At 39.9% G+C, this 24609-nt stretch overlaps 1 protein-coding gene across 2 annotated transcripts; it reads right to left on the bottom strand.

The window, feature by feature from the left end:
• Positions 1–1843: 1843 nt before the first annotated feature.
• Positions 1844–21939, bottom strand: LOC101402737 (V-set and transmembrane domain-containing protein 1). Of its 2 annotated transcripts, XM_087421202.1 has the most exons (9): positions 21733–21939; positions 14848–14883; positions 14427–14711; positions 10973–11011; positions 6854–6946; positions 6728–6755; positions 6490–6527; positions 6356–6387; positions 1844–4409 (listed from the first exon to the last, which is right to left on the bottom strand). In XM_087421202.1, the coding sequence occupies exons 1-9, from the start codon at positions 21764–21766 to the stop codon at positions 4290–4292; spliced, it is 705 nt and encodes a 234-aa protein (XP_087277328.1). In that variant the 5' UTR covers positions 21767–21939; the 3' UTR covers positions 1844–4289. The 2 variants fall into 2 exon arrangements, with proteins under 2 accessions (XP_087277328.1, XP_087277329.1); XM_087421203.1 differs by lacking the exon at positions 14427–14711 and having other exon boundaries at positions 1846–4409.
• Positions 21940–24609: the final 2670 nt, after the last annotated feature.

The following is a 24609-nucleotide window of genomic DNA, read 5'->3' as shown; positions in this document are numbered from 1 at the left end:
AACATATTTTTCCTGGTTTAATTCAATTATTATTCTGATAATTCATTCAGATTTCAAAAAGCATTAGTCTAGGCCAGGCGTTGGCAAACTATGGCCCACCACTTGTGTTTGCAAATAAAGTTTTATTAGAACACAGTCTCACCTATTTGTTCACATATCAGCTATGGCTGCCTTCATGCTGCAACAGCAGAGAAGAGTAGTCTCAACAGAGACCCTATGGCCCACAAAATCTGGAAATATTACTCTCTGGTCCTTTTCAGAAAAAGTTTGCCAACCTCTGATCTAGGAGTTAGCAGGCCTCAGTTTTAGATCAGATCTGCCACTGTTATCAGTACAACCTTGGAAAAATAAATCCCTTTGATTCTGACCATCAGAGTCCTTTCTGCTTTTTCTCTGGATGGTCTATCATGTAGATACAGTTTCTCGATGGAAAGACACTAAACCACAGTCTCTGTTATTATTCCTGATAAAGTGGGCATGCCGTAGCCAAAGAGATGGTTTGGGGGTTTTCTTCTTTATGTATTAGTTGTAGTAATTGTGTGAGTAGAAACTTCACCTCCTCAACTATTTGGTTGAGGTACAGGTTATAAAATAAAGGCAGAATAAATGCTTGGGGTTTTTTTCCTCTGTGTTTAACATTTTGTGAGTTGGCTTTCTAGCATCTTCCAAAAGTAGTCAATAATATCTTTTTCTAAAGTGATCCCGTAAGTAAAAGCCTCCTTTACCTTTTTGGCTAAAAGTCTGCAAGGCTCTACGCCTAGAACTGTCACTATCAGTCCCAGATTCATAGGGACAGCTGGTGTGAATAATAATGATCACACAGAAATAGAAATAGAGATTAAAGACATAGAAAAGAAAAGTCTAAATGGCATTTGAGTATGTGGATGCTGTTGTCTGAGGATGCCTCTAGCTCTGTCTTTTCCTTAGTTTGGTTACACGATTCAGTTCCTTCCTTCCTTCCTTCCTTCCCTCCTTCCTTCCTTTCTTCCTTCTTTCCTTATTGTTTTTAAGTTTCTTCAAGTTAGGTTTTTCCGTTTGTCATTTCCATCCAAGAGTCTAAACTACTCTAATAATGGAAGGAGGTGTAGACGAAATAGATACAATCTTATTTCATCAAATTGGAGACACAACTTGAATGAAAAACAATGAACCTTTTAATAAAGTATACTGGGACAATTGATAATCCAAATGGAAAAACTAGATCTGTACCTTGCATCTTAGACAAAAATTAATTTCAGATGGATTAAATATAAAAAACAAAATTTTAAATTTAGAAGAACATATAGGAGAGTATAATTCTCATGTAAAGCTCATCAAGGCACAAAGTAATCCCTCCAAATATAAGTTAAAAAATGAATTACTTTGACGGGGTCGACTCAGCGGCATAGTGGTTAAGTCTGCACACTCCGCTTCTGTGGCCCGGGGTTCGTGGGCTCGGATCCTGGGCTCACACCGACGCACCGCTTGTCAAGCCATGCTGTGGTGGCGTCCAATGTAAAGTAGAGGAAGATGAGCACGGATGTTAGCCCAGGGCCGATCTTCCTCAGCAAAGAGATGAGGATTGGCAACAGATGTTAGCTCAGGGCTAATCTTCCTCACACACAAAAAAGATAAATTACTTTGAGTAGCTAACATGCAAAGAAACAAAAAGAATGAAAATACAAGTCACAGACTTACAGGAGATATTTGCAACATATAGCTTACGAAAGAAAGGTGTGCCTACTGTATAAATAGGCCCTTCAAATCAGTAAGGAAAAGACAACAGTTCAACAGAGAAGTCAACAGTGGATAGAAACCATCAATTCACAGAAGAGGAACCCCAAATGGTCAATAAACCTCACTCCTAATCAGGAAAATGCAAATTAAAACAACAATAAGATATCTTTATATAGGTTATGATATATTTATATCTTTATCTCTATATAGGTTATCTTTATATAGGTTACCTTTAAAATGGGTTATGAGTTCACATATTTTAATCAGCAAAAAATATAAAGTTTAACATATTTATGAATTGGCAAGGATGCGGGAAATTGGAAACATACATTTATACATGGAAATATAAATAGGTGAAACCACCTTAGTTATCAGTCTGCCTGTCCTGGTGGGATTAAAGATGTGGACATCACAGAAGACAGATTTTATTTCTAAATATATGTCCCAGACAGATCACACAGGTGAATGAGAAGGCAGTTGCAGGATGTTTATTGCAGCATTTTGCTGATGGCATAGCCCTGGAAACAACCCAAACATCTAGCAGTCAAGGAAAGAGTAAAAAGAAAGCATGGTTTGGGCAGACAACCAAGTTCTTTTAAAATTATTTTTTATTGAGATAGAATTCACATACTATAAAATCTATGCTTCTAAATTGTACAATTCAGTATTTTGTAGTATATTCATAAGGTGTACTACCATCACCACAATCTAATTTTACAACATTTTCATCACCTCAAAGAGAAACTCCATACCTATTTGCAGTCACTCTTCATTCCCTCCTCCCCCAGCCCCCTGGAAACCATTAATCTTCTTTCTGTCTCTAAGGATTTGCCCATTCTGGATATTTCGTATAAATGGAACCATACATGCTGTGGCTTTTTGTGTCTGCCTTCTTTCACTGAGCATCAAGTGTTCAAGGTTCATCCATGTTGTGGCATGTAACAGTGCCTCATTCCTTTTTACGGCTGAATAATATTCCACAGTATGGTTAACGACTGAATTCTATGCAGCAAACAATGAAATAGACCCACAAAAATCACCTGGATGAATTTCAAAAGCATAATGCTGAGGGAAATTTAAAAAGTCACAGAATTGTAATATACAATATGATTCCATATATATGTATAAATTTTTTAATTACACATAAAATATTACCATATATCAGCTATCAATAGATAACTGTGTAGTAAAAGTATGAAAAAATCATAGGAATAATATACACTCCCTTGGGTAATGTTTACCTCTGGAATAGAGAGACAGGAGAACAGATTGGGAGGGGCAGAAATAAAAACATGGCAAAATGTTAATGTCTAGAAAACAAGGACAGTGTGCACATTTCCATTTATATTATTTGATGTTTTTCTTTATGATTGAATTATTTCATAATTAAAAACTTAAAAAGAGGAAAGTTATACAGCATATACTTATGATTTAAGAATATTTATATATACATTCCAAATCTTTCAACGTTCATTATTAAAAAATTACTTTCAGGGGCCGGTCCCATGGCCTAGTGGTTAAGTTTGGCACACTCAGCTTCAGCGGCCCAAGTTCGCGGGTTTGATTTCCTGGGCGCGCAACTACACCACTTGTCAGCCATGCCATGGTGGAGACCCACATACAAAATAGAGGAAGACTGGCACAGTTGTTAGCTCAGGGCAAGTCTTCCTCAACCAAAAAGAGGAAGATTGGTAACAGATGTTAGCTGAGGGCGAATTTTCCACAGCAAAAAAAAAAAAAATTACTTTCAAATCTGATTGAGTGTCATAACTGTGGAAGCAAAGCTCATATATTTGTATCATGCATAAGTGGTCATTTGGTGCCATTGTCACAGCAAAAAAGTCCACACTCAGAAAAATCCTTACAATGATGTATTAACATAAATTAATTAAACTATGGGCACCAAGTGACAAAATCCACATATATCTTGTAAGTCTAACTTCATTGCGTCCTTTGATTTTAATAATAATAAAGAAATAATATCAACAGAAGTATGATGGCACTAAGTAAACTCTTTCATTCATGTCGGAGAGGAAACTGGTCTTGACTTGGGTCTAGATGGCTGCCCAGTGCAGCATGAAAGAATCGTGAAGCAAATACATTTAGCTGTTTACCTGGGTGAATGCTACTTAGGGATGCTTTTGTTAGTTCACAACTGAGTGTCTCGTATTTTGTGGTCCTTTTCAAAATCGCTGCATCTATGGGATGCCTCACCCATCAGCAACCACATGGGCTTCTCTGGTGAATCATATTCTATTTACATGGTGCCGTCCAGAACTCCCTACATGAATATTATGAGTACCACCAGCCCATATATATAATACATATTCTTAGCCTATGTTTTAAATCAAACCATACTAAAGTCACACTCCAAATTTTGGGAAAACCCATCCAGTAATTTTTGAGAGGTGTAGAAGCAAAAAGAGAGAAACTTAATCTTGTTATCATGGATTTTTGAGCGAAGAACACAGAGTGACCTGATTTCCATATGTCCAGTCATCTCAGCCGTCTTCATCTATACTCCCCTTCCCAGGGAAGAAGCCCGTCCTCTAGTGGTTCCTGCTATTCTCCTTCTAAACCTTCAGTGTCGCATATTCACAAGATCCCAGGGGATCCTCGGTGGGGACAGAAGCTGCCTCAGATGGTGTCTTGGTGTTTAGCTCGGCATAGGTCACTCCTTGGGGGTCGTCGGTCTTTGGGGAAAAGAGATGGGCATTTAGAGCTCAGCTGTCCAATATGGTAGCCATGAGCCACGTATGGCAATTTAAATTTAAATGAATTAAAATTTAATTTAATTTAAAGTTCAGGTCCTCAGTTATACCAGACACATGTTAAATGTGCAATAGCCACATGTGGCTGGCAGCTGTTGTATCAGACAACACAGCTATAGAACATTTCCATCATCATCGAAAGTCCTATTGGACAGTGCCATTCTAGAATGGCTGTGTTTCAGTGAGGATGAGGGTTTTGACTCTCATGTTAATAAAATGAGACTAACAATCAATGGTAACTGGTGCTTATAAAGATCATTGCAAATGTATGGTTTTGAGATAAGAACTACCATCCTATGAGAATACCTACTGGTTATATAATATTATATTATTTTTTAAACGATTTTATTAAGATAAAATTTATATACCATAAAATTCCCTTATTATAAGTGTATAACTTGATGACTTTTAATAAACTTGTAGAACGATGCAGCTATCACCACAATACAGTTTTAGAGCATCTATCACCCCCAAAATTCCCTTGTTCCTGTTTGCAGCTAAGTCTTGCACTCCCCTCTCCACCCCCAACCCCCATCCCAGCTATAAACAACTACTGATTTGCCTTTTTTGGAGATTTTATATAAACGGAACAATACTATATACAGCCTTTTGTATATGGCTTTTTCACTTAGCAAAATGTTTTTGAAGTGTATTTATTTATCACATATATAGATAGGTTCTTCCTTTTTTATTGCTGAATAGTATTCCATTGTATGGAGGTACCACATCATAATATTATATTATTATACTGTTATTTTTATCAACAATTTGCTAGTCAATGCCACTAATCCAACATTTAAAATAGACAAGATTTGTTGATTGATGCTTAATTTTCGAACCTATCAACGATGCTTTTCCATATCTTTTTAAAAATATGTAAATGAATGCAATGTGGATAGATATTTTTTAATTGCAACAGTGAACTATTTGCACCTTTTGGTAATGCCTCTATTTACTTGCTTTGGCATAAAGAATGAACCAATGAACCTCTGTGTCCTGTTCAAATATGTATAAATGTTATCTGATATTGCTTATAGATGTAATGCTAATTAATGTTAAATCACAAATAAACAGTATTTTAAATAGAAAAAAAAGACTGATGTAAATTTATTAACATTTGTTAATTGATGCTCTCATACCATCCATCTGACATTTAAAGTTTGCTGGACACTGCAATAAACCCTTCATGTGTATGACACCTCCGGATTTGCACAAGCCTTTTCAATGGCGATTTTTATTCCCAGTAGATATGGGAGGAAATGAAAGATCTAATTTACAGGGATTTCGTGATTTGTCTCAGGCCACACTGGTGATAAATAGTAGGCATTAGGAGCTGGAATCCAGCTACTCTGGATCTCAAAGCTCATGGTTTGTTTGTTTTTTATTGAGATATAACTGACATGTAACATTGTGTAAGTTTAAGGTGTACAACATATTGATTTGATACATTTATATATTGCAATATGATTACCGCATAGCTTTAGCTAACACCTCTATCACGGTCACATGATTATCATATCTTTTTCGCAGTGAGGACAATTAAGATCTAGTCTCTTAGCAACTTTGAAGTTTTATAGTACAGTACTGTTGACTATCATCACTATACTGTGCATTGGATCCCCAGCACTTATGTATCTAATAGCAGCAAATTTGTACCCTTAAACAGTATCACCCCAATCCGCCCCCCCCCCCGCCCCTGGTCACCACCATTCTACTCTCTGTTTTTAGGAATTCGCTCAAAGCACATGTTTTTAAACACAATGTTAGTTGGCCTCCTGTCAATTGTGTGAGTTGGGGGCATCCACATAACCAGAGTACCGCTATATGAGCAAGTGAGCTCTAGGGGAATTCCAAAGGGGAGAACTCACCAAGATAGATATCCTTTCCAGCTTGGATAAATCTGCATGTGAGTGAGAAAAAAAAAAATTCAGTTCTGAGATTGCAGGAGTCAGACTTTAGTCTTTCTATCCCATCTCTTGCGGTTTCTTCTTTTGTTACTTACCTGTAGCCTCCTGCACGGGAAATTCGGAATTGCTGGTTCTACAAGAGAGAGAAGCACATTGAAGCACAGGATCTGAAGATTTGGGGGAGAGGATAGGGCTTTGGAGAGGAGAGGAGGAAGGTCACAGCTCGGGCTGAGAGAGGTGGTCCTGGGCGTGAAATCACTGATGTGCAGGGGGGGGTCCCTGAAGCACGGAGTGCGAGTTAAGCTGGACACAAGATATGTCAGATATATTTACCTCTTGGTGGGTTCTTCATGTGATGAGCCTATAAAAAAGAATCCAGGGAGGAATTTACCTAATGAGAAAATCCTTCCCTTTACGCCCCTTCCCCAGCATTTTTAACTGCTGCTTCTCTGAACTCACCATGCCGAGTGCATCTGTAGATGAAGAGGACTGAGAGGAAAAGGAGAAAGATGGAAAGGCAGCTGAAGGTGGTGACAGCGATGACACTGGTGTCTGGAGGGAGAGAAGCAGATCAGAGAATCAGTCTGGCTCCTGAAACACACTGATAGGGTTAAGCAGAGCAGTTACGAGGAGTCAGACGACCTGGCTTCGAAACGGAACTGCCACTTCGAAGCTGGCACTTCCAATTGCTTTAGCGAATTTGCTTAATCTCTCTGAGCTTTCATTTCCCCATTCAAAGTGAGGATAAAGATAGTGGATACTTCACTGGAAGGTAGGGAGATGAAATGGGTCAGTACCTACAGAGAGGGTTAGCGCAGAGCCTCGCACATGGGAAGTTTGCAATCAATGTTTCACTCATAGCAATAATACTGATCATTTATTGTGAGACACTCTGCGCTAGTTTCTTCTTATGTGTTCTCTCTCATCTTGGCAATAAGCACACAAGACAGGTTTACTGTTTGCATTTCATTCAAACAATAAACAAAGTACCAGGAAGTACAATGAATTGCCCAAAGTCACACTGACAGGATGGGCTGTGGATCCTGATATGTCTAACCTTTTAGGCCAGTCAGCCACAAGGTCAGGGTAGCTGTGTGCTGGCCACTGGGTGTGGAAATACGAGAAAAGTGATCTTCTAGGGAACTCATAATCTGGTGAGACACACGTTTACCCAACAAACTGTGATGCTACAGAGGCGATAAGTCCAATCACAGATGAATGAAAGTTCAAACTCTCACCCAGTTCAAGAATCATTTTCTATCTGGTATATATGATGGAATATTATTCAACCATAAAAAAGGAGGAAATCTTGCCATTTGCAACAACATGGATGAGCCTGGAGGACATTATGCTAAGTGAGATGAGCCAGACAGAGAAAGACAAACACTGCGTGATTTCACTTACAGGTGGAATCTAAAAAAAAAAACCGAACTCATAGAAACAGGGAATAGAATCATGGTTGCCAGGGGCGGTGGGTGGGGGAAATGGGGAGATGTTGTTCAAAGGTTACAAACTTCCACTTATATGATGAATAAGGTCTGGGGATCTAATGTATAACAAAGTGAGTATAGTTGATACCACTGTATTGTATAATTGAAACTTGCTATGAGAGTAGCTCTTAAGCATTCTCACAAAAAAAAAAGGGTAAATATGTGAGGTGAGGGATATATTAATCAACTCAGTGGGGAGATCCTTTCACAATGTATACATATATCAAATTATCACGTTGTAAATATCTTACCATTTTATTTGTCAGTTATACCACAATAAAGCTGGAGAAAAAGGAGGGAGGAAGGCTCATAACAATACCTAACTTGAAGAGATAGGTGCTAAGGAAAGATACTGGCTTTAAAGCGCTCAGTCTAAAATCTGACTCACCGTGTAGGATAATGAGACTGCAGAGATAATGATTATTTTCTCACCCAATATTCCTCCCACACCATCTCCCTCTATAGCAGACGCTGTCATGCTTTTCCTCCCGTGTTCTCAAGATCCCTCTGCCATTTTATGCACTCCAGATCATGGTTTCTTTCCCTTTCCGACGTGAACGTTTGCATCTCTTTGTTGGGAGACTGCCTTGAAGGATCAGAAATGCCTTGGGATTATGTGCCTCAGGGGCACCCCTTTACCAATGACTACCATTTGTAGGAACATGAATGCCCTAGCTCTGGCCTCGTGTACTTGTGACTTTCTCTATCTCTTGGGCTTTCCTGCAGGATTGAGCAAAGATACCAGCTAAGGGACCCGAATATCCCATCCTTGCTTAGTGTCTTTTCCTCCTAACCCTTCTTCCCTTCTCTCCTAAGATGTCACTTTCACACTAATACTTATTTAAGGGTCTGCTTCTCCTGGCACCGAATCCAACAGACCCTCAAAAGCAACAATGCTATCAGTGCGTCTCCATGGACATATGAAAGCATGGCGGGAACGGTTGTTCTGGGACCTTCAGGGCCCCTCGATGGAAGCAGAGAAACGTCAACCTTACCTTATCCTTTCAACTCTCCCCTTGCCCAACCTATAGTTACTCTCACTCAGAAATTTGCCAGAAACGAGAAGTAAATTATTGCAAAATTTTTCTCTTCACATGGCCCCACAACCTGCTTATCTGGGTTCACCCTGAGATGTCCACATATCCTGGTCACATTTCACATCACTATTTACAAATTGTCAAAGTATATTACAAAGGTTCTATGATATCGGTTTGAAGAAATCCGACTGAGCAATGGGATACAGCTTGACACAGGACATAAATGAAGTCACAGGCATCAGAAGGAAAGCCTGGCCTTGTGTCCAAGTTAGGTAACGAAATTCACCGTCAGTCCCTGCCCGGCGTTGGAGTAGAGGGTCCATTTCTGGTAGCTTTGAGACATATGTGCACAGGCTGGGACAGCATATCTGTGCTTAAAGATTTTTATTCTGTTTATAATTGTGGTGGTATAAATATGAACTCAGAAAGTACATCTTAAGAAATTATAGACACAACCGCTGGGATGGCTACAATAAAATAAAAGGAAAATAACAAATGTTGGCAAGGATGTGGAGATATTGGAAGCCACATATATTACTGGTGGGAATGTAAAATGGTACAGCCACATTAGAAAACTATTTGGCAGTTCTTCAAAAAGTTAAATATACAGTCACCATATTCCCAGCAATTCTATTCCTAGGTAGATACCCAACAGAATAGAAAACAGAGACTCAGATACATGTACACTCATGTTCATAGCAGCATTACTTGCAATAGCCAAAAGGTACAAACAGCCCAATGTCCATCAACTGATGAATTGGTAAACACAATGTGGTCTATCCACACAATGGAATATTTTTCAGCCACGAAAAGAAATGAAGTGCTGATACATATTACAACATGGATGAACCTTGAAAACCTCATGCTAACTGAAAGAAGGCAATCTCAAAAAAGACCACATATTGCATGAATCCATTTATAGGAAATATCCAGAATAGGTAAAACAATAGAGTCAGAAAGCAGATTAATGGTTGCCAGGGCCTGGTGGGGGCTGGGGGTGGGAATGAGGAGCCCCTGCTTAATGTGTACGAGATTTTATTTTGGGAATTAGATAGTGGTGATTGTTGCACAACCTTGTGAATATACTAAATGCCACTCACTTGTACACTTTAAATGGGTGAATTTATGAAATGTGAATTATATATCAATAGATAAAGAAAAGAAATGTTATACAACAGCTAAAAATACGAAAGCTTCTCTTCCTCCTCCCTCTCACACATTGCTAGACTTCCCACCTCATTTCTGATACTTCCATGCTCCTCAACTCTATCAGATTTCAGATCTCTCCAAGAAAACATTCCTGGTATGAACTATGTTCATAAAGCTGGAGTAGCAGTCATTTCCAAGTCTGCTAATACTGAATAAAAACAATTTCAAAGGTTATTACTTATTTTGCAAGGACATTTTGGAGGATACCTTTAAAAAACTGGATTATACCGACACAGACTCTAATGAAAACCTTGAATAGTTTTGGCCCTTTGGAGTAGGTTACAGGGAGGTTATGAGTTGCAGAAGGAAAGGATGATTAAGCATGTAGATGCCAATTTACATCATATGTTTGGCCATTAAAATCTGGATGAGCTCCTGTTTCAGTCTAAAGCTGCCAAAAGCTCTAACTTTTAGAAGAGTCTCTGAGGACAGAATCCTAGTCAATTCTTCATGGAAAACCAACATCAGAGGGAAAGGATTTAATATTTATCTACTTTTGAGAACTTTAAAGTTTTAGCCAAGTCCTTGATCATACATATTCCCAAAGTCCCAGTCCTGCTGTCCAACCCAGCACATAAACTCACCTCCGTTCTTCACAAAACTCCACTATGGTTTTTCAATATGTAACATGGCAGACAATGCAGCTGTGCTGTTTTACTCATCAGTTTTTTCAGAACCCAGGAGTGGCTTAGAGGTCATCTCCACTCAAAAGGGAGTCATTCCTCCAATAACATTGGCAAAGTGGGTAATAAGATTCTTCTTGTGCCTTTTAATCCAACGGGACCTCCTGCCTCATGAGGTGGATGTAACTGGGAAAAACATCTCCTCTCTGATTGTTTTACCTGTTTTTATTGAAGAAGCTCCATGTCCAGTGTGGTTGTCTAGAAAACAAGATGCAGAAGAAAGAGTCACAATGATTATATGGGAACTTTGGGGACATAAGTACTCATGTTCTACTTAGAGACTCTATGCCCTCTTTGGGAAGTAGGGAAGAGAACATCTTTTCCATTCTCTCAATGCTCATTGTGTCCCCAAAACAGGGTCAAAGATTTGGTTACTCTTCTTAATACTCCTGGAGTTTCATAGTATTTTTAATAACAAAAATTTTTATGAAGGACACCACCAATTTTCCCTCTTTCAATCCCATCCTTGCCAATCTTCCCCATCCTGGGAAAGAGGACCACCATTGTGCAATATTTTCTCCCATCCTGTAGGTTACCTTTTCATTCTGTTGATTGTTCTTTTGCTCTGCAGAAGACTTTTAGTTTAATGTCGTCCCATTTATTGATTTTTGCTTTTGTTCATGTGGTTTTGGTGTCATATCCAAAAAATCATTACCAAGACCAATGTCAAGGAGATTTTTTCTTGTTTTCTTCTAGGAGTTTTATGGTTTTGGGTTTCATGTTTAAGTCTTTAATCTATTTCGAGTTAATTTTTGTGAGTGGTGTAAGATAAGGGTCCAATTTCATTCTTCTACATGTGGTTATCCAGTTTTCCCAGCAACATTTATTAACGAGACTATCCTTTCCCCATTGAGTATTCTTGGCTCTCTTGTTAAATATTAGTTGGCTGTATATGCTTGAGTTTATTTCTGGGCTTTCGGTTCTGTTCCATTTGGTCTATGTGTCTATTTTTATGTCAGTACCATACTATTGTGATTACCGTTGCTTTGTAGTATTGTTTGAAATCAGGCAGTGTGATGCCTCCAGCTTTGGTCTTTCTCAGGATTGCTTTGGGTATTCAGGAACTTCTGTGGTTCCATACAAATTTTAGGATTGTTTATTCTATTTCTGTGAAAATGCCATTGGAATTTTGATAGACATTGCATTGAATCTATAGATGGCTTTGGGTAATATGGACATTTTAACAATATTAATTGTGCTGATCCATGAACTTGGGATATCTTTCTATTTATTTGTGTCCACTTCAATTTCTTTCATCAGTCTTGTAATTTTCAACATACAGATCTTGCACCTCCTTGGTTAAATCTATTCCTAAGTATTTTGTTGTTTTTGATGCTATCGTGAATAGGATTGTTTTCTTTATTTCTTTTTAAGATATTTTATTGTTAGTATATAAAAATGGAACTGATTTCTGTATGTTGATTTTATATCCTGCAACTTTACTCAATTTATTGACGAGTTCTAACAGTTTTTTGGTTGAGTCTTTAGGATTTTTCCTAAAAGTCTTGAGGACTTTTTCCTTTTATAAGCTCATATCATCTGCAAATAAAGACAGTTTTACTTCTTTCTTTCCAATGTGGATGCCTTTTATTCCTTTGTCTTGCCTGAGTCTCTGGCTAGGACTTCCAGTATTATGTTGAATAGGAGTGGTGAGAGTGGGCATCCTTGTGTTCTTCCTGATCTTAGAGGAAAAGTTTTCAGCTATTCACCATTGAGTATGATGTCAGCCATGGGCTGGTTGTATACGGCCTTTATTGTGTTAGGATATATTCCTTATATACCCAATTTGTTGGGAGTTTTTATCTCAAAAGGATATTGTATTTCATCAAATGCTTTTTCTGTGTCTATTGAGATAATCATATGAATTTTTCACTCTCTTGATATGGTGTATCACATTTATTGATTTGTGTATGTTGAACCATCCTTGCATCCCAGGGACAAATCCCACTTGATCATGTAGTATGATTCTTTTAATGTATTGTTGAAGTTGGTTTGCTAACATTTTGTTGAGAATTTTTGCATCTATGTTCATCAAAGTATTGGCCTGTAGTTTTCTTTGCTTTTAGTGTCCTTATCTGGATACCCTGTCCGTATCAGGGTAATGCTGGCCTTGTGAAGTGAGTGTACGAGTGTTCCCTCTTCTGCAATTGTTTTTGAAGAGTTTGAGAAGGATTGGCATTATTTCTTCTTTAAACATTTGGTAAAATTCACCAGTGAAACCATCTGGTCTTGAGATTTTCTCTCTTGGGAAGTTTTTGATTACTGATTCAATCTCCTTACCCATCACTGATCTGTTCAGATTTTCTATTTCTTCTTGATTCAGTCTTGGTTTGTAGACTTCCACAAAGGCTCTCTCATTGGTAGGTGATTGCCCAAATCTGTGTTTTCCAGATGTTCTTGGACCACAGCCAAGAGGGGCTGGAACTGCTTCACAGTCTCCTACAGGTTCTACAGCCAGTACTGAGGACCGTCTGCCCACTACCCAATGCACAGCTGGGGAAGGCCCCTCCCAATTCCCTTGGTGTATGATGCTGGATCCCACAACTCCCACAGAGGCACTTTTGTTCATGGATGACTGCTGAATCTTTGTTGCATAAGTGGGGGACAAAAACAAGGGATGTCTTATGCTGCTATGATGCTCAGTTTGTTTTTTTCTTACTTTCTTGACTTGTAATGGTTCCGGGATCCTCATTTTCAGCAGAGCAATAATGATACATTCAGTTCCATTGTATGGAATCAGACATCAGAGAGTGACAGTGTGACCTGGAGTCATCTCAGGCTCTCCATTGACTGAAAGGGAAAGTTTTAGGACTGATCCTGAAGAGGACAAGGCATTAGGGGTAAAGGGAAAGGCAGGGCTTCTAGTATTCCACTGTACCTGGGGACGTTCTCATCCACGTCTCTGTATTAACCATGCCTTTTATTTTCTGCATTTGATGCTTTGATATCTTGACACCTTGCTGAGCCTGAAGGGATTCCCCTCCCAGGGTTATCCAATTCCTAGAGATGGGAAATAACTTTCCCTTGATCATACCTTTCAAATGCAAATCAAGCCATCCAGAGCCCACCCTCCCAAACATTTCCTTCACTGGGCTGTCACACTCAGGACCACTATTCCCCTGCCCTAATCACTCTAGAGTCAGGTCGTGGAAAACCAGGGACAGCTTCAACACCCCAGAACAAATCCTAAGCCTATTCCTTCTCACGAAGCCACAATAAAGCCTCTTGCCCACAGTTCTCCCCTCCTTTTGCTCCTGACTGACCCTGGTGCTTCCCTGAGTGGTCCTGCAAGGCACAGATTTCCCCCTCCTCTTGGGAACTGTAACAAACTGTCTTTTCACTGACAATCATCTCTTCATCTTTGGCCTTACTATACCTCAAATTTTCTATTAATACCTATATTCTGAAAGACTCTCCCACATCCACATCGAGACCCACTCAGATTCCCCAATAAGAGCCTTGTCCCCACACTCAGTCTCCATTCCCCAGTTCCCTACACTGATGGTGTCGTATCTGTCTTTTTGTTTCCTGGATTCCTTCTTCCCCAGCCAGATCCCATCACAGGAAAAGGAATATGTGGATCAAAGAGCAAACCTGAAGCTGTCCTTCTCACCTGTGACCATCAGCTGCAGGTGTTCACTCTTCTCTGACCACTCGTGGGAGGCTGTTGTTTTGTAGGAACAAAAGTAAGTTCCAGCATCCCTAGGCTCCAGGTCAGTGAGGAGGAATTTAGTCTCATTTCCTGTTGCTATCTGCTCCTGCTTGTACCTAGGATCCTGTGATTTCCCCAGCATGAATGTCACATTCTGGAAGGGAGACTGGCACTTCAGGGTCACATTAGTACTGCGTTCAACCACTGTTCTGTGCAAGGCGATGAGGAAGGGTTTGGGAAGCTTCTCTGGAAAGAATTCAGAGTTAGTTTGACTCTTCACCCTGAAGGCCATGAACACCCTCTTAGAATTTAGAGGTTTAAAGGGAATAGGTCATGAAACTGGGGATGCAGGAACAAACAGAGTGCATGAGAGACAACTCACCATTCTTTTTCTCATCTTCATGGCCCAGACAAAGCCCTAGAAGAGAAACCCTCATGAGAGATGAATGATGTGTTTATCTTTGAGCACAAATCAGCGGAGAATGCACAACTAATTTGTTAAAGATCTGTCCTAGTCCTTCTAGCTATTTCCCTGGGTTTATTTTTTACCTTTGATATTTGTCATGTTGTTTGTCCTTCAGAAGTTATGTTTATGTAGAAAATTCCAGAAACCTTTTCTGATTTACTGCATTGCTTTCATGATTATTCTTTCTTTCGCCACCTAAAATCGTTGAATGTTTACCTATATTTTCCTCTCATATTTTCTGAGACTGCAGTTTTTATCCTTACCAGTTAAATAATGTAGGGGTTATTCTACAGTGGGCTGTCAAGGGAGGGTTTCTTCCCTCATTGAAATGGAGAGAATCTGCTCTCCCAGACCAAGTCATTCTCCTCTTAAAGAAATCAAGACGTTTTCTGATCCTAAATGCTCTCCTCACTTGTGGCTTTGCTCTTTGCATATTTTAGCCCCCACATCTTCCATGTTCTGTTCTTTATATTTGCTTCTGGGATAGGAATGTCACTCTATGGATGGAAGAATGGGACCCCAGTCCCATATTGTAGGGAAAGTGGGACACCGGTCTTGGGGTCTGTTTATGGGTAAAGCTAGAATTTCTCTAGACATGAGAAATTTGACTCAGGTGTTGACTCACAACACAGACCCTCAAGCTTCACCGAGAGGGAAAGAGGTGGGGGGTTTGACAAAGGACCAAAGCTGCATTAGCAGTGAGAATGGCTGGGATGAATAGGTAGGGAATTGGCTTTTGTGTGGTCAAGGGGTCCTAGGTCTCATGGTCTCTTTTCAATCCTTCCCCGAATCCTGCCTTTAGACTCATGTCATCTCAGCTCTGTGATCAGCCAATCTTCTGTTCAAATAGTGACTCCCATTCTTTTTTTTTTTTTTTTTAATAAGCACATAGTAGCCTTTAGTTCATTTACATCATGAAAGTCTATGGAGGAATAGGCTGTAAGAATTGGAAGAGTGGTTCTTTCTTTTGACAAACGAAATTGTAACATATTTTATGTGTACAATATGATGATTTATATACACATACATTGTGAAATGATTCTTGCAATCAAGCTGTTTAACACATCCATCACCTCACATAGTTACCTTTTTTGTGTGTGAGAATGATTAAGATCTACTCTCCTAGCAGATTTCAAGTGTATAATACAGAATTATCAACATAATAACTGTGCTGTACATTAGACCCTCAGAACTTACTCGTCTTTCTTAATAAGGGACCACAATTGACTTAGGCAAGGAGAATTGGCTCCAATGGAGAAGTCTGTTATTAAGAAGAGACCCATTGGCATCTAGGATAACTTGAAAAAGCAAAGAATAAATATAGGTGTATGGATAGCTCTTTGGAATATTACTAGAATTCTGAGGAAGGGAGGAACGGGTAACATCAGTAAGCATATTTCTCAGGAAATAACTAAAATTAAAAAAACGACCAAGGCAGAGGTCAAGATGGCCATAGGAAGATCCTGAACTCACCTCCTCCCCCGGACACAACAAATCTACAGCTACATTTGGAATAATTCCCTCTGAAAGAGACCTGAAGATAGGAGGAACAGAGACTCCACAAGAAATAATAAAATGATAGTATCGAGAAGGGTAAAAGAGGCAGAGTCATGGGCTCACCCAGGGAAAAAACCACACTTCAGCTGCAGTGATCCACAATCGGGAGAGATCTCAAAAGAACAAAACTTCTCTGAGAACCGAGGGATTTGAGCTCCACGTTGGGTACCCAGACCCTTAGATTCTGCACAGGAAAGATAAGCCCTCAAAACACAGTTGGAGGCATCACACTCCTTGACTTCAAAATATACTACAAAATTATAGTAATCCAAAGAGCATGGTACTACCACAGACACATAGATCAATGGAACAGAATTCAAAGCCCAGAAATAAACCCACACATGTATTGACAGCCAATTTTCGACAAAGGAACTAAGAACATACAATGGGAAAGGAAAGTCTCTTCAATAAATAGTGTTGGGAAACCTGGACAGCCACGTGCAAAAGAATGAAAGTAGACCATTATCTTATACCATACAAAAAAATGAGCTAAAAATGGATTAAACACTTGAATGTAAGACCGAAACCATAAAAATCCTAGAAGATTTACATAGTCAGTATGTTCCTTGACATCAGTCTTAGCAGTATCCTTTCGAATATCACATCTACTCAGGCAAGGGAAACAAAAGCAAAAATAAACAAATGGGACTACATCAGACTAAAAAGCTTTTGCACAGTGAAGCAAACCAACAAAATGAAAAGACAAGCTACCGAATGAGGGAAGATATTTGCAAATCATATATCCAATAAGGGGTTAATATCCAAAACATATAAAGAACTCATACAACTTCACATCCAAAAAACAAATAATCCAATTAAAAAATAGGCAGAGGATCTGAACAGACATCTTTCCAAAGAAGATATACAGATGGCCAACAGGCACATGAAAAGATGCTTAACATCACTAATCATCAGGGAAATGCAAATCAAAACCACAATGAATTATCACCCCACACTTGTTAGAACGGCTATTATCAAAAAGACAAAAAATAACAAATGTTGGCAAAGATGTGGAGAAAAGGGAACACTAATACACTGTTGGTGGGAATGTAAATTGGTGCAGTCAATATGGAAAACAGCATGGAGGTTCCTCAAAAAATTAAATATAAAACTACCATATGATCCAGCAATTCCACTTCTGGATATTTATCTGAAGAAAATGAAAACACTAATTCAAAAGGTAGGGCCGGCCCCATGGCTTAGCGGTTAAGTGCGCACGCTCTGCTGCTGGCGGCCTGGGTTCGGATCCCGGGCGCACACCGACGCACCGCTTCTCCAGCCATGCTGAGGCCGTGTCCCACGTACAGCAACTAGAAAGATGTGCATCTATGACATACAACTATCTACTGGGGCTTTGGGTGAGAAAAATAAATAAATAAAAAATTGCAAAAGGTATCTGCATCCCTATGTTCTCTGCATTATTTACTATAGCCAAGATATGGAAGCAATCTAAGTGTCTATCAATAGATGAATGGATAAAGAAATTATGGTATATATACAATGGAATATTGCTCAGCCATAAAAAAATAATGAAATCCTGCCATTTGCGGCAAGGTGGATGGACCTAGAGGGCATAATGCTAAGTAAAATAAACGAGATGGATAAAGACAAATACCATATGATTTCATTTATATGTAAAATCTTTAAAACAAAACAAATGGACAAACAAAACAAAACAGAAACAGACTCATAGATAGAGAGAACAAACCGATGGTTACCAGAGGGGAGGAAGGTGGGAAGTTGGGACAAATAGGTGAAAGGGATTAAGAGGTACAAACTTCAAATTATAAAATAAGTAAGCCATGGGGATGTAATATACAGCATAGGGAATATAGTCAATAGCGTTGTAACAACTTTAGAGCGGTATAGATGGTAACTAGACTTATCATGACGATCATTTCATAATGCTTATAAATATTGAATCACTATGCTATACACCAGAAACTAACATAATGGATGTCAATAATACTTAAATTAAAAAAAGTAAAAACAATAAAAAATACCAATTATCGAGTATCTATCTTTTGGCAGACTTTATATTCATCAACCATTTATATACTTATGGTATTTAGCAGGTCCCTTACAGATCGCTATCATTTACTATACAGCTACCATCTTCACCTGCCTCTGCCACTTATCATAGATTTAACGTTTAGTAAGGTCTTTACATATGTCAAATGGAGAGGGATACAATTTCATGCTAGTTAGGTGCTATTACCTTCAACTGAGATAGGGAAGAGTAGGGGACAACAGAAACCATAGTTCCCTCAAAAAAGTGACAATAAAAACTATTATGATATTGTGATTTGTAACAAAAAAAATACACATTTGGTCTTTGTTCTTTGCTGGCACAGAGCTCCTAAAACCCGTGGAATTTCCTAAGTGTTGAGAGCAATAAAGGTGTCTTTTGTGATATTAATGAGTTGACTGTTGGAAAGCACCTAAGGATGAGGGCTGGTTGACACTGAAGCTGACCATGTGATTAGAGGGGTGAAACTTTCAGTCTGGCCTCCCTATCCTGGGAGGGGAGTGGGGCTGGACATGGAGTTCAATCACCAATAGCCAATGATTAATCAATTGTGCCTATGTAATGAAGCCTCCATAAAAACCCAGAAGGACAGCGTTCTGGTTGGTGAACATGTGGAGATTTGGGGAGATTGGTGTGCCCAGAGACAGCATGGAAGCTCCTCGACCTTCCCCATACATTGCCCTATGCATCTCTTCCATCTGGCTGTTCCTGAGTTATATCCTTTTATGATAAACTGGTAATCCAGTAAGTAAAATGCTTCTCTAAGTTCTGTGAGCCACTCTAGCAAATTAATGAAACCCAAGGAGATGGTGGTTGGAACCTCCCATCTATAGCCAATTGGTCAGAATCACAGGTGACAACCTGGACTTGTGATTGGCATCAGAAAGCGGGAGCAGTCTTGTGGGATTGATCCCTCAGTCTGTGGGATCAGACACTATCTCCAGGTCAGAATTGTAGGACACCCAGCTGGTGTCACAGAGAATTGCTTGGTGGTGTGGGAATACCCCTGTCTCTCCACGTCAGAATTGGGTGCAGAATCCTAATTGATGACAGAATTGGAACTACCAATAACTGGATATCTATAATTTTATAGCTCCTTTGAACACATCATCAGAAAGTTTAAAATTTTTATGTAGAATATTATTCGGCCGCAGAAAAGGACATAGCACTGATACATGCTCCATCATGGATGAACCTTGAAAACATTAGGCTAAGTGAAAGAAGGCAGACACAAAAGGTCGCATATTGTATGATTCCATTTGTATGACATATCCAGAATAAGTAAATCTAGAGACAGAAAGCAGATGAGTGGTTGCCAGCAGATGGAGGAAGGGGGTATGGGGAGTAACTGATTAATGGGTACAGCATTTCCTTTAGTGGGGATGAAAATCTTTTAGATCTATATAGTGGTGATGCTTCCAAAACATTGTGAATGTATTAAATGCCGCTGAATTGTACACTTTAAAATGGTTAACCTTATGTGAATTTTAACTCAATACATTTTTAAAATTTTCTGTGGGTACCTTTACCCTCTCTAATAGAGATTTATACAGATTCAAATATCATAAGTCCACCTGAAATAAGATTAAGCCAAAGAATGATTAGCTGCATTAGTTCATGCAAGCAACCTCTATAAGTGCAGTGGTGATCTGGCCTCCAGAAAAGCCTGATCCAGAGATTCAATGCTATTAGGCCCTTTTCTCTTAGCTCTCATGTCCAGCTCCCTTTGGGTCTTGTCTGGATAGGACCAAGAGCCTGGAAGCACAGCCATAGGCAGCTCCAGTCTTGCATATTTGGAAAGTTGCACTCACAGAGGGAAGAAATTCAAACCTCAATGCCAATTTGAGAAACTTCCGACAGAATTGGACTGGCTCATCTTGCATCATAGACCCACCCCTGGAACAATGATTATGGCTGGAGGGAAGGTGTTATGGATTGATTTGTGTCCCCCAAAAAGATCTGTTCAAGTCCTAACCCCCAGTACCTGTGAATGTGACCTTATTTTGGAAGTAGCATTATTTGATCTTTGCAAATGTAATTAGTTAAGTTTAACATGAAGTGATACCAGAGTAGGCTGGGCCCATAATTCAATATGATTGATGTCCTTATAAGAAAAGGAGAAGAGACACAGAGTCAGAACACATAGAGGGAAGATGACCATGTGAAGATGTGAGGGACTGGAGTGATGCATCTACAAGCCAAGGAACACCAGGGGTTGCCTCCCGTCCCCCAGAATTGAGGAGAGAGGCATGGAACAGAATCTTCCTCAAAGCCCTCAGAAGGAACCAATCCTGCTGACACTTTGATTTTGGATTTCTGGCCTCCAGTCTATGAGAGAATAGATTTCTGTCATTTTAAGCACCCCGGTTTATGGTACCTTGTTTTGGCAGCCCTCAGAAATGAATACGGGGAGGATGAGGTCAGTCACTTGACTGCCCAGCTTACTCTGCCCTGCAGCTGGAGGTTTGGGGTATGGTGACCTACAGCCACCTCTAAAGCTCAAATGTGTGTGGAGGAGCTTACCCCAAAGAAAAGGGCTGTACCCAGAAGAAGGAGGAAGTAACTGGGGCAGATGGTGAGTCCTGTTATCCTCCACACCCCTACTCACAAAGGAGGAACTGGGAGCTTAGTAAGATAGAGATGCTGGGTCAAAATCTAGAGCTCCTAGGGGACTGAGCCAAGAGTGTAATCAAGGTCTTCCTTTTTACAGGCTGAGGTCTGCTTGATTACATGCTATTCAAATTGAAGATGGTTAAAATTAGGCTAAGGATAGTGCTGACCAGGAAATTTTCTTCCTATCCGTCATCCCCAGGCATAGGTCTTTTCTGTATTGCTCATTTGTACCCAAACTCACAGCTTTTCACACGCTATAGACCCTGCCCCCTCATACGCCAATGGAACACGCAGGGCAAGACTCAGGTATTTAGACCACACAGACTTGGAGACCGCATCCGAGCTCTGCATTTCTCAGCCGAGTAAACAGAAGGTATTATTACACATCTCTGAAGCTCAGGTTCCTTTTCTCTTATGTGCCAGCACCAGAAGCGAGGTGTATTGGTACCACAGCCCACAAAACTCTGAGAGGTCGCATGTATGCAATACACAGAAGCCATCATATCTATACTAGCCTTGTTTCCTGTGTAAACCCCCACTCCACCATGAATCTTCTCACCCATCCTCACCCATCTGTCCCAGTCCCAGTCCTGCAGACTCACCGAGGCAAAGCAGGGACAGAAATTCTATGATCATAGCGTCCTTTCTGCCAGGACCAAGATGTCCTCTTCAGTTTTACAGTTCAAAGGAAGAAGTGGGACGAGGGCAATCGCAGCTCCCTCCTGCCCGCTTTGTCCCCAGGATGTGTGGGGAGGGGTTTTGCCCTGACACTTTGGTTCACCACCATCTGATGTAGTTTCCTTCTTGCAACCGACTCAGGAAACAAGAAGCCATCAATGACAACATCTTCCCCATAAATCAGCTGTGTGTGGCTCTGGCTCCACCCATCTTGAGATCCATCCTATCTCATTCAAAGTCTTCTCTAACACATTTTCTTCAAAAAAAATTTTATTTTGAAATAGTTTTAGAGTCACAAACAATAGTACAGAGTTCCCACGTACCCATCAACTAGCTTCCCCTGATGTAATATAACTATAGTACATTATCAAAACCAGAAAATTGGCATTGGCACAATACAATGGCTAGGCAAGCACATAGTATCATCTAAAATGCAAGGATCTCTGGTAAAAGCTGGACACTCTTTGCCCCTGAGAGCAGAAAGGTCAACAAGAAAACAGAAATGGATGTTTCTGCCTTTGAGGCTGAGTAAACCTGTCCCCTAGTAAGCCTTGACAAATGGGTCACACAACAGTCAAATTTTTTTGTGTGTGTGTGAGGAAGATCAGCCCTGAGCTAACATCCATCGCCTATCCTCCTCTTTTTGCTGAGGAAGATTGGCCCCCAGGCTAACGTCCGTGCCCATCTTCCTCTACTTTACACGGGACACTGCCACAGCACGGCTTGACAAGCAGTGCATTGGTGCACACCCGGGATCCGAACCTGCGAACTCCAAGCCACTGAAGCGGGACACGCGCACTTAACTGCACTTAACCCCGGGCCAACCCCAACACTCAGGTTTTTTAATGTGCTTTATTTTACAGAAAAGAAAGTAATTAAGGGAAATCGGAAAGCTTCCATTCAACTATTTTCCCTAATGGGAAGAGTGTAAAGAGGAAAACATTGATGAATTAAGGGAGTAGATTCTAGCATCTTCTAGCAGCTAAGGAGGAAAACATTGATGAATTAAGGGAGTAGATTCCTCTCTAAAACTACAACATCCATTCATCTTTCCTTCCTAACTACTGATTGCTTCCTAAGTTAGCTGAAATTTTTGTTGACTGATGATTGCCCCTCATAACTGAAAACACTAGGATTGTATTGAGTTCAAGCATGGATGGATCCAGATGCTCAAATTATTGCATTGGGAATCTGTCTTCTCCATGTCTAGGTGTGACTTTTTACTGTGTAGACTTTGTTCTCAGGTTGGTTCTCTTCATGTGCTGGGAGGATACCCACCAGCATCTCCAGGCAGAAGTAGTGTGCTTTTCCCTGATGCTTGCAACAAAATTCCTGCAGCAGACTCACATTGCTTGATCATGATTTGCATGTCCATTCCTAAATCAGTAGATGTAGCCAGAGAGGTGGATTAAACTGATTGGTCTTTCTGGGGCACATGAGCACACCAGGAACTAGGAAGCTGGATCAGTCCCATTTAACCACAGAGGGGGGTAAGAGATAGTCGGCCAAAGTTGCCATCAAGATAGTCTTACCAGGATATATGGGATATTAGTAATTGGACATGCAAAAAGTCAATAGCGTTCACTATGTGCGTTCATCTGCCCACTTCAGACTGTGCCCCAGCCAAGGGTTGTACCTCATTCCAAGAACTAATCTATGGTTCTTCTCTCATTTAACCATGAGGTCACTGAAATCATGTGTGGGTGCCATCATGTTGTAATAACTACAAGTCAGTTTTCTAGATGCCTGGAGGTATGAGAGGTGGGGAGGAAACATGGTTCTCCGCTGATACACAATGTTATAAGGGTTGAGAATCTTACATCACATCTCAAAGTAGATGCCAGCACTTCAGATAGACAATACCCTAGCAGAGGCAAGACACAGCTGAGGGACAAACTAGGAGTAGATTCTCGTACATTCTCTAAGAGCAAAATAGATGAAGTCCCACCGATTGGATTGAAATTATTGAGGAGATAAGGATTGAAAGAGAAGACAGATAAGTGGAGAAAATCCCCAATTCTAGGTCTCTCCATGCCTATAAAAGACACTTTATTTGAACCTCATATAGGCTCATTGCTGTCTGATTCAACCTCAACCTTGTCCTGCAATTGACATTTTTTAAAGTGCAATTTCTCAGGAGTTAAACGTCCAACAAATCACCAGTGAAACATGAGTTCTGATTTTTATTAAGATTTGAACTGCAATAAACAAAAAATTTAAAAAAAAAATAAAAAAATAAAATAAATAAATAAATAAATAAATAAATAAATAAATAAATAAATAAAAAAGATTTGAAATCACAGAGGTTCAATCCTAACTAGCAATGGGAGAGTGTGTGTATGTATGTATGCACACATTCTCTCCATCTCTCTCAGATCAGCTTATTTCTGTCCAGCTCTATCTGCATTGAGATGGGGCAACGTGACTCTTGTTCACATGCTCCTCATCTTCCTCCTGGTAAGAGTGTGCTAGCCCTCACATGTTCTTCTCATGGAAATGCAAGATGCACAAGGGGATGAATCAAATATGCAATGCCTTGAAAGACCTAGGTGGGAACTAATACATCGCCACTTGCACCTTATGTTATTGACCAAAGCAAATAACGTGGCTCAATCAGTAGTCAGGGGCTATTAATGCAACCTACGGCACTATGACTTTTTGGCTGCAATTATTCATATCTGTCCCATGTACAAATATGCTCATTCCCATCCCAGGACCCCCAAAATTTTTCATCCATTAATGGTATCAGGCTTTACTTCCAAGATCTAGTCATCATTATCAAGTCTGGATGGGGGTCCTTT

Source organism: Ceratotherium simum, chromosome 33 (genome assembly GCF_057802395.1).
Source record: "Ceratotherium simum simum isolate JZ-2026a chromosome 33, ASM5780239v1, whole genome shotgun sequence".
Lineage (NCBI taxonomy): Eukaryota > Metazoa > Chordata > Mammalia > Perissodactyla > Rhinocerotidae > Ceratotherium > Ceratotherium simum.
The sequence above is the reverse complement of the archived record's forward strand: the minus strand, read 5'-3'. Positions and strand labels throughout refer to the sequence as shown.

Bases quoted from the DNA above. Each gene is read 5' to 3' on its own strand.
- LOC101402737 (XM_087421202.1), bottom strand. From the start codon at position 21,766: ATGATCATAGAATTTCTGTCCCTGCTTTGCCTCG. The intron at 6,756-6,853 runs GTGAGTTCAGAG...TCTTTTTTATAG, and splicing joins CTACAGATGCACTCGGCATG to GCTCATCACATGAAGAACCC. The intron at 6,528-6,727 runs GTAAATATATCT...TCTCTCTTGTAG, and splicing joins CATGAAGAACCCACCAAGAG to AACCAGCAATTCCGAATTTC.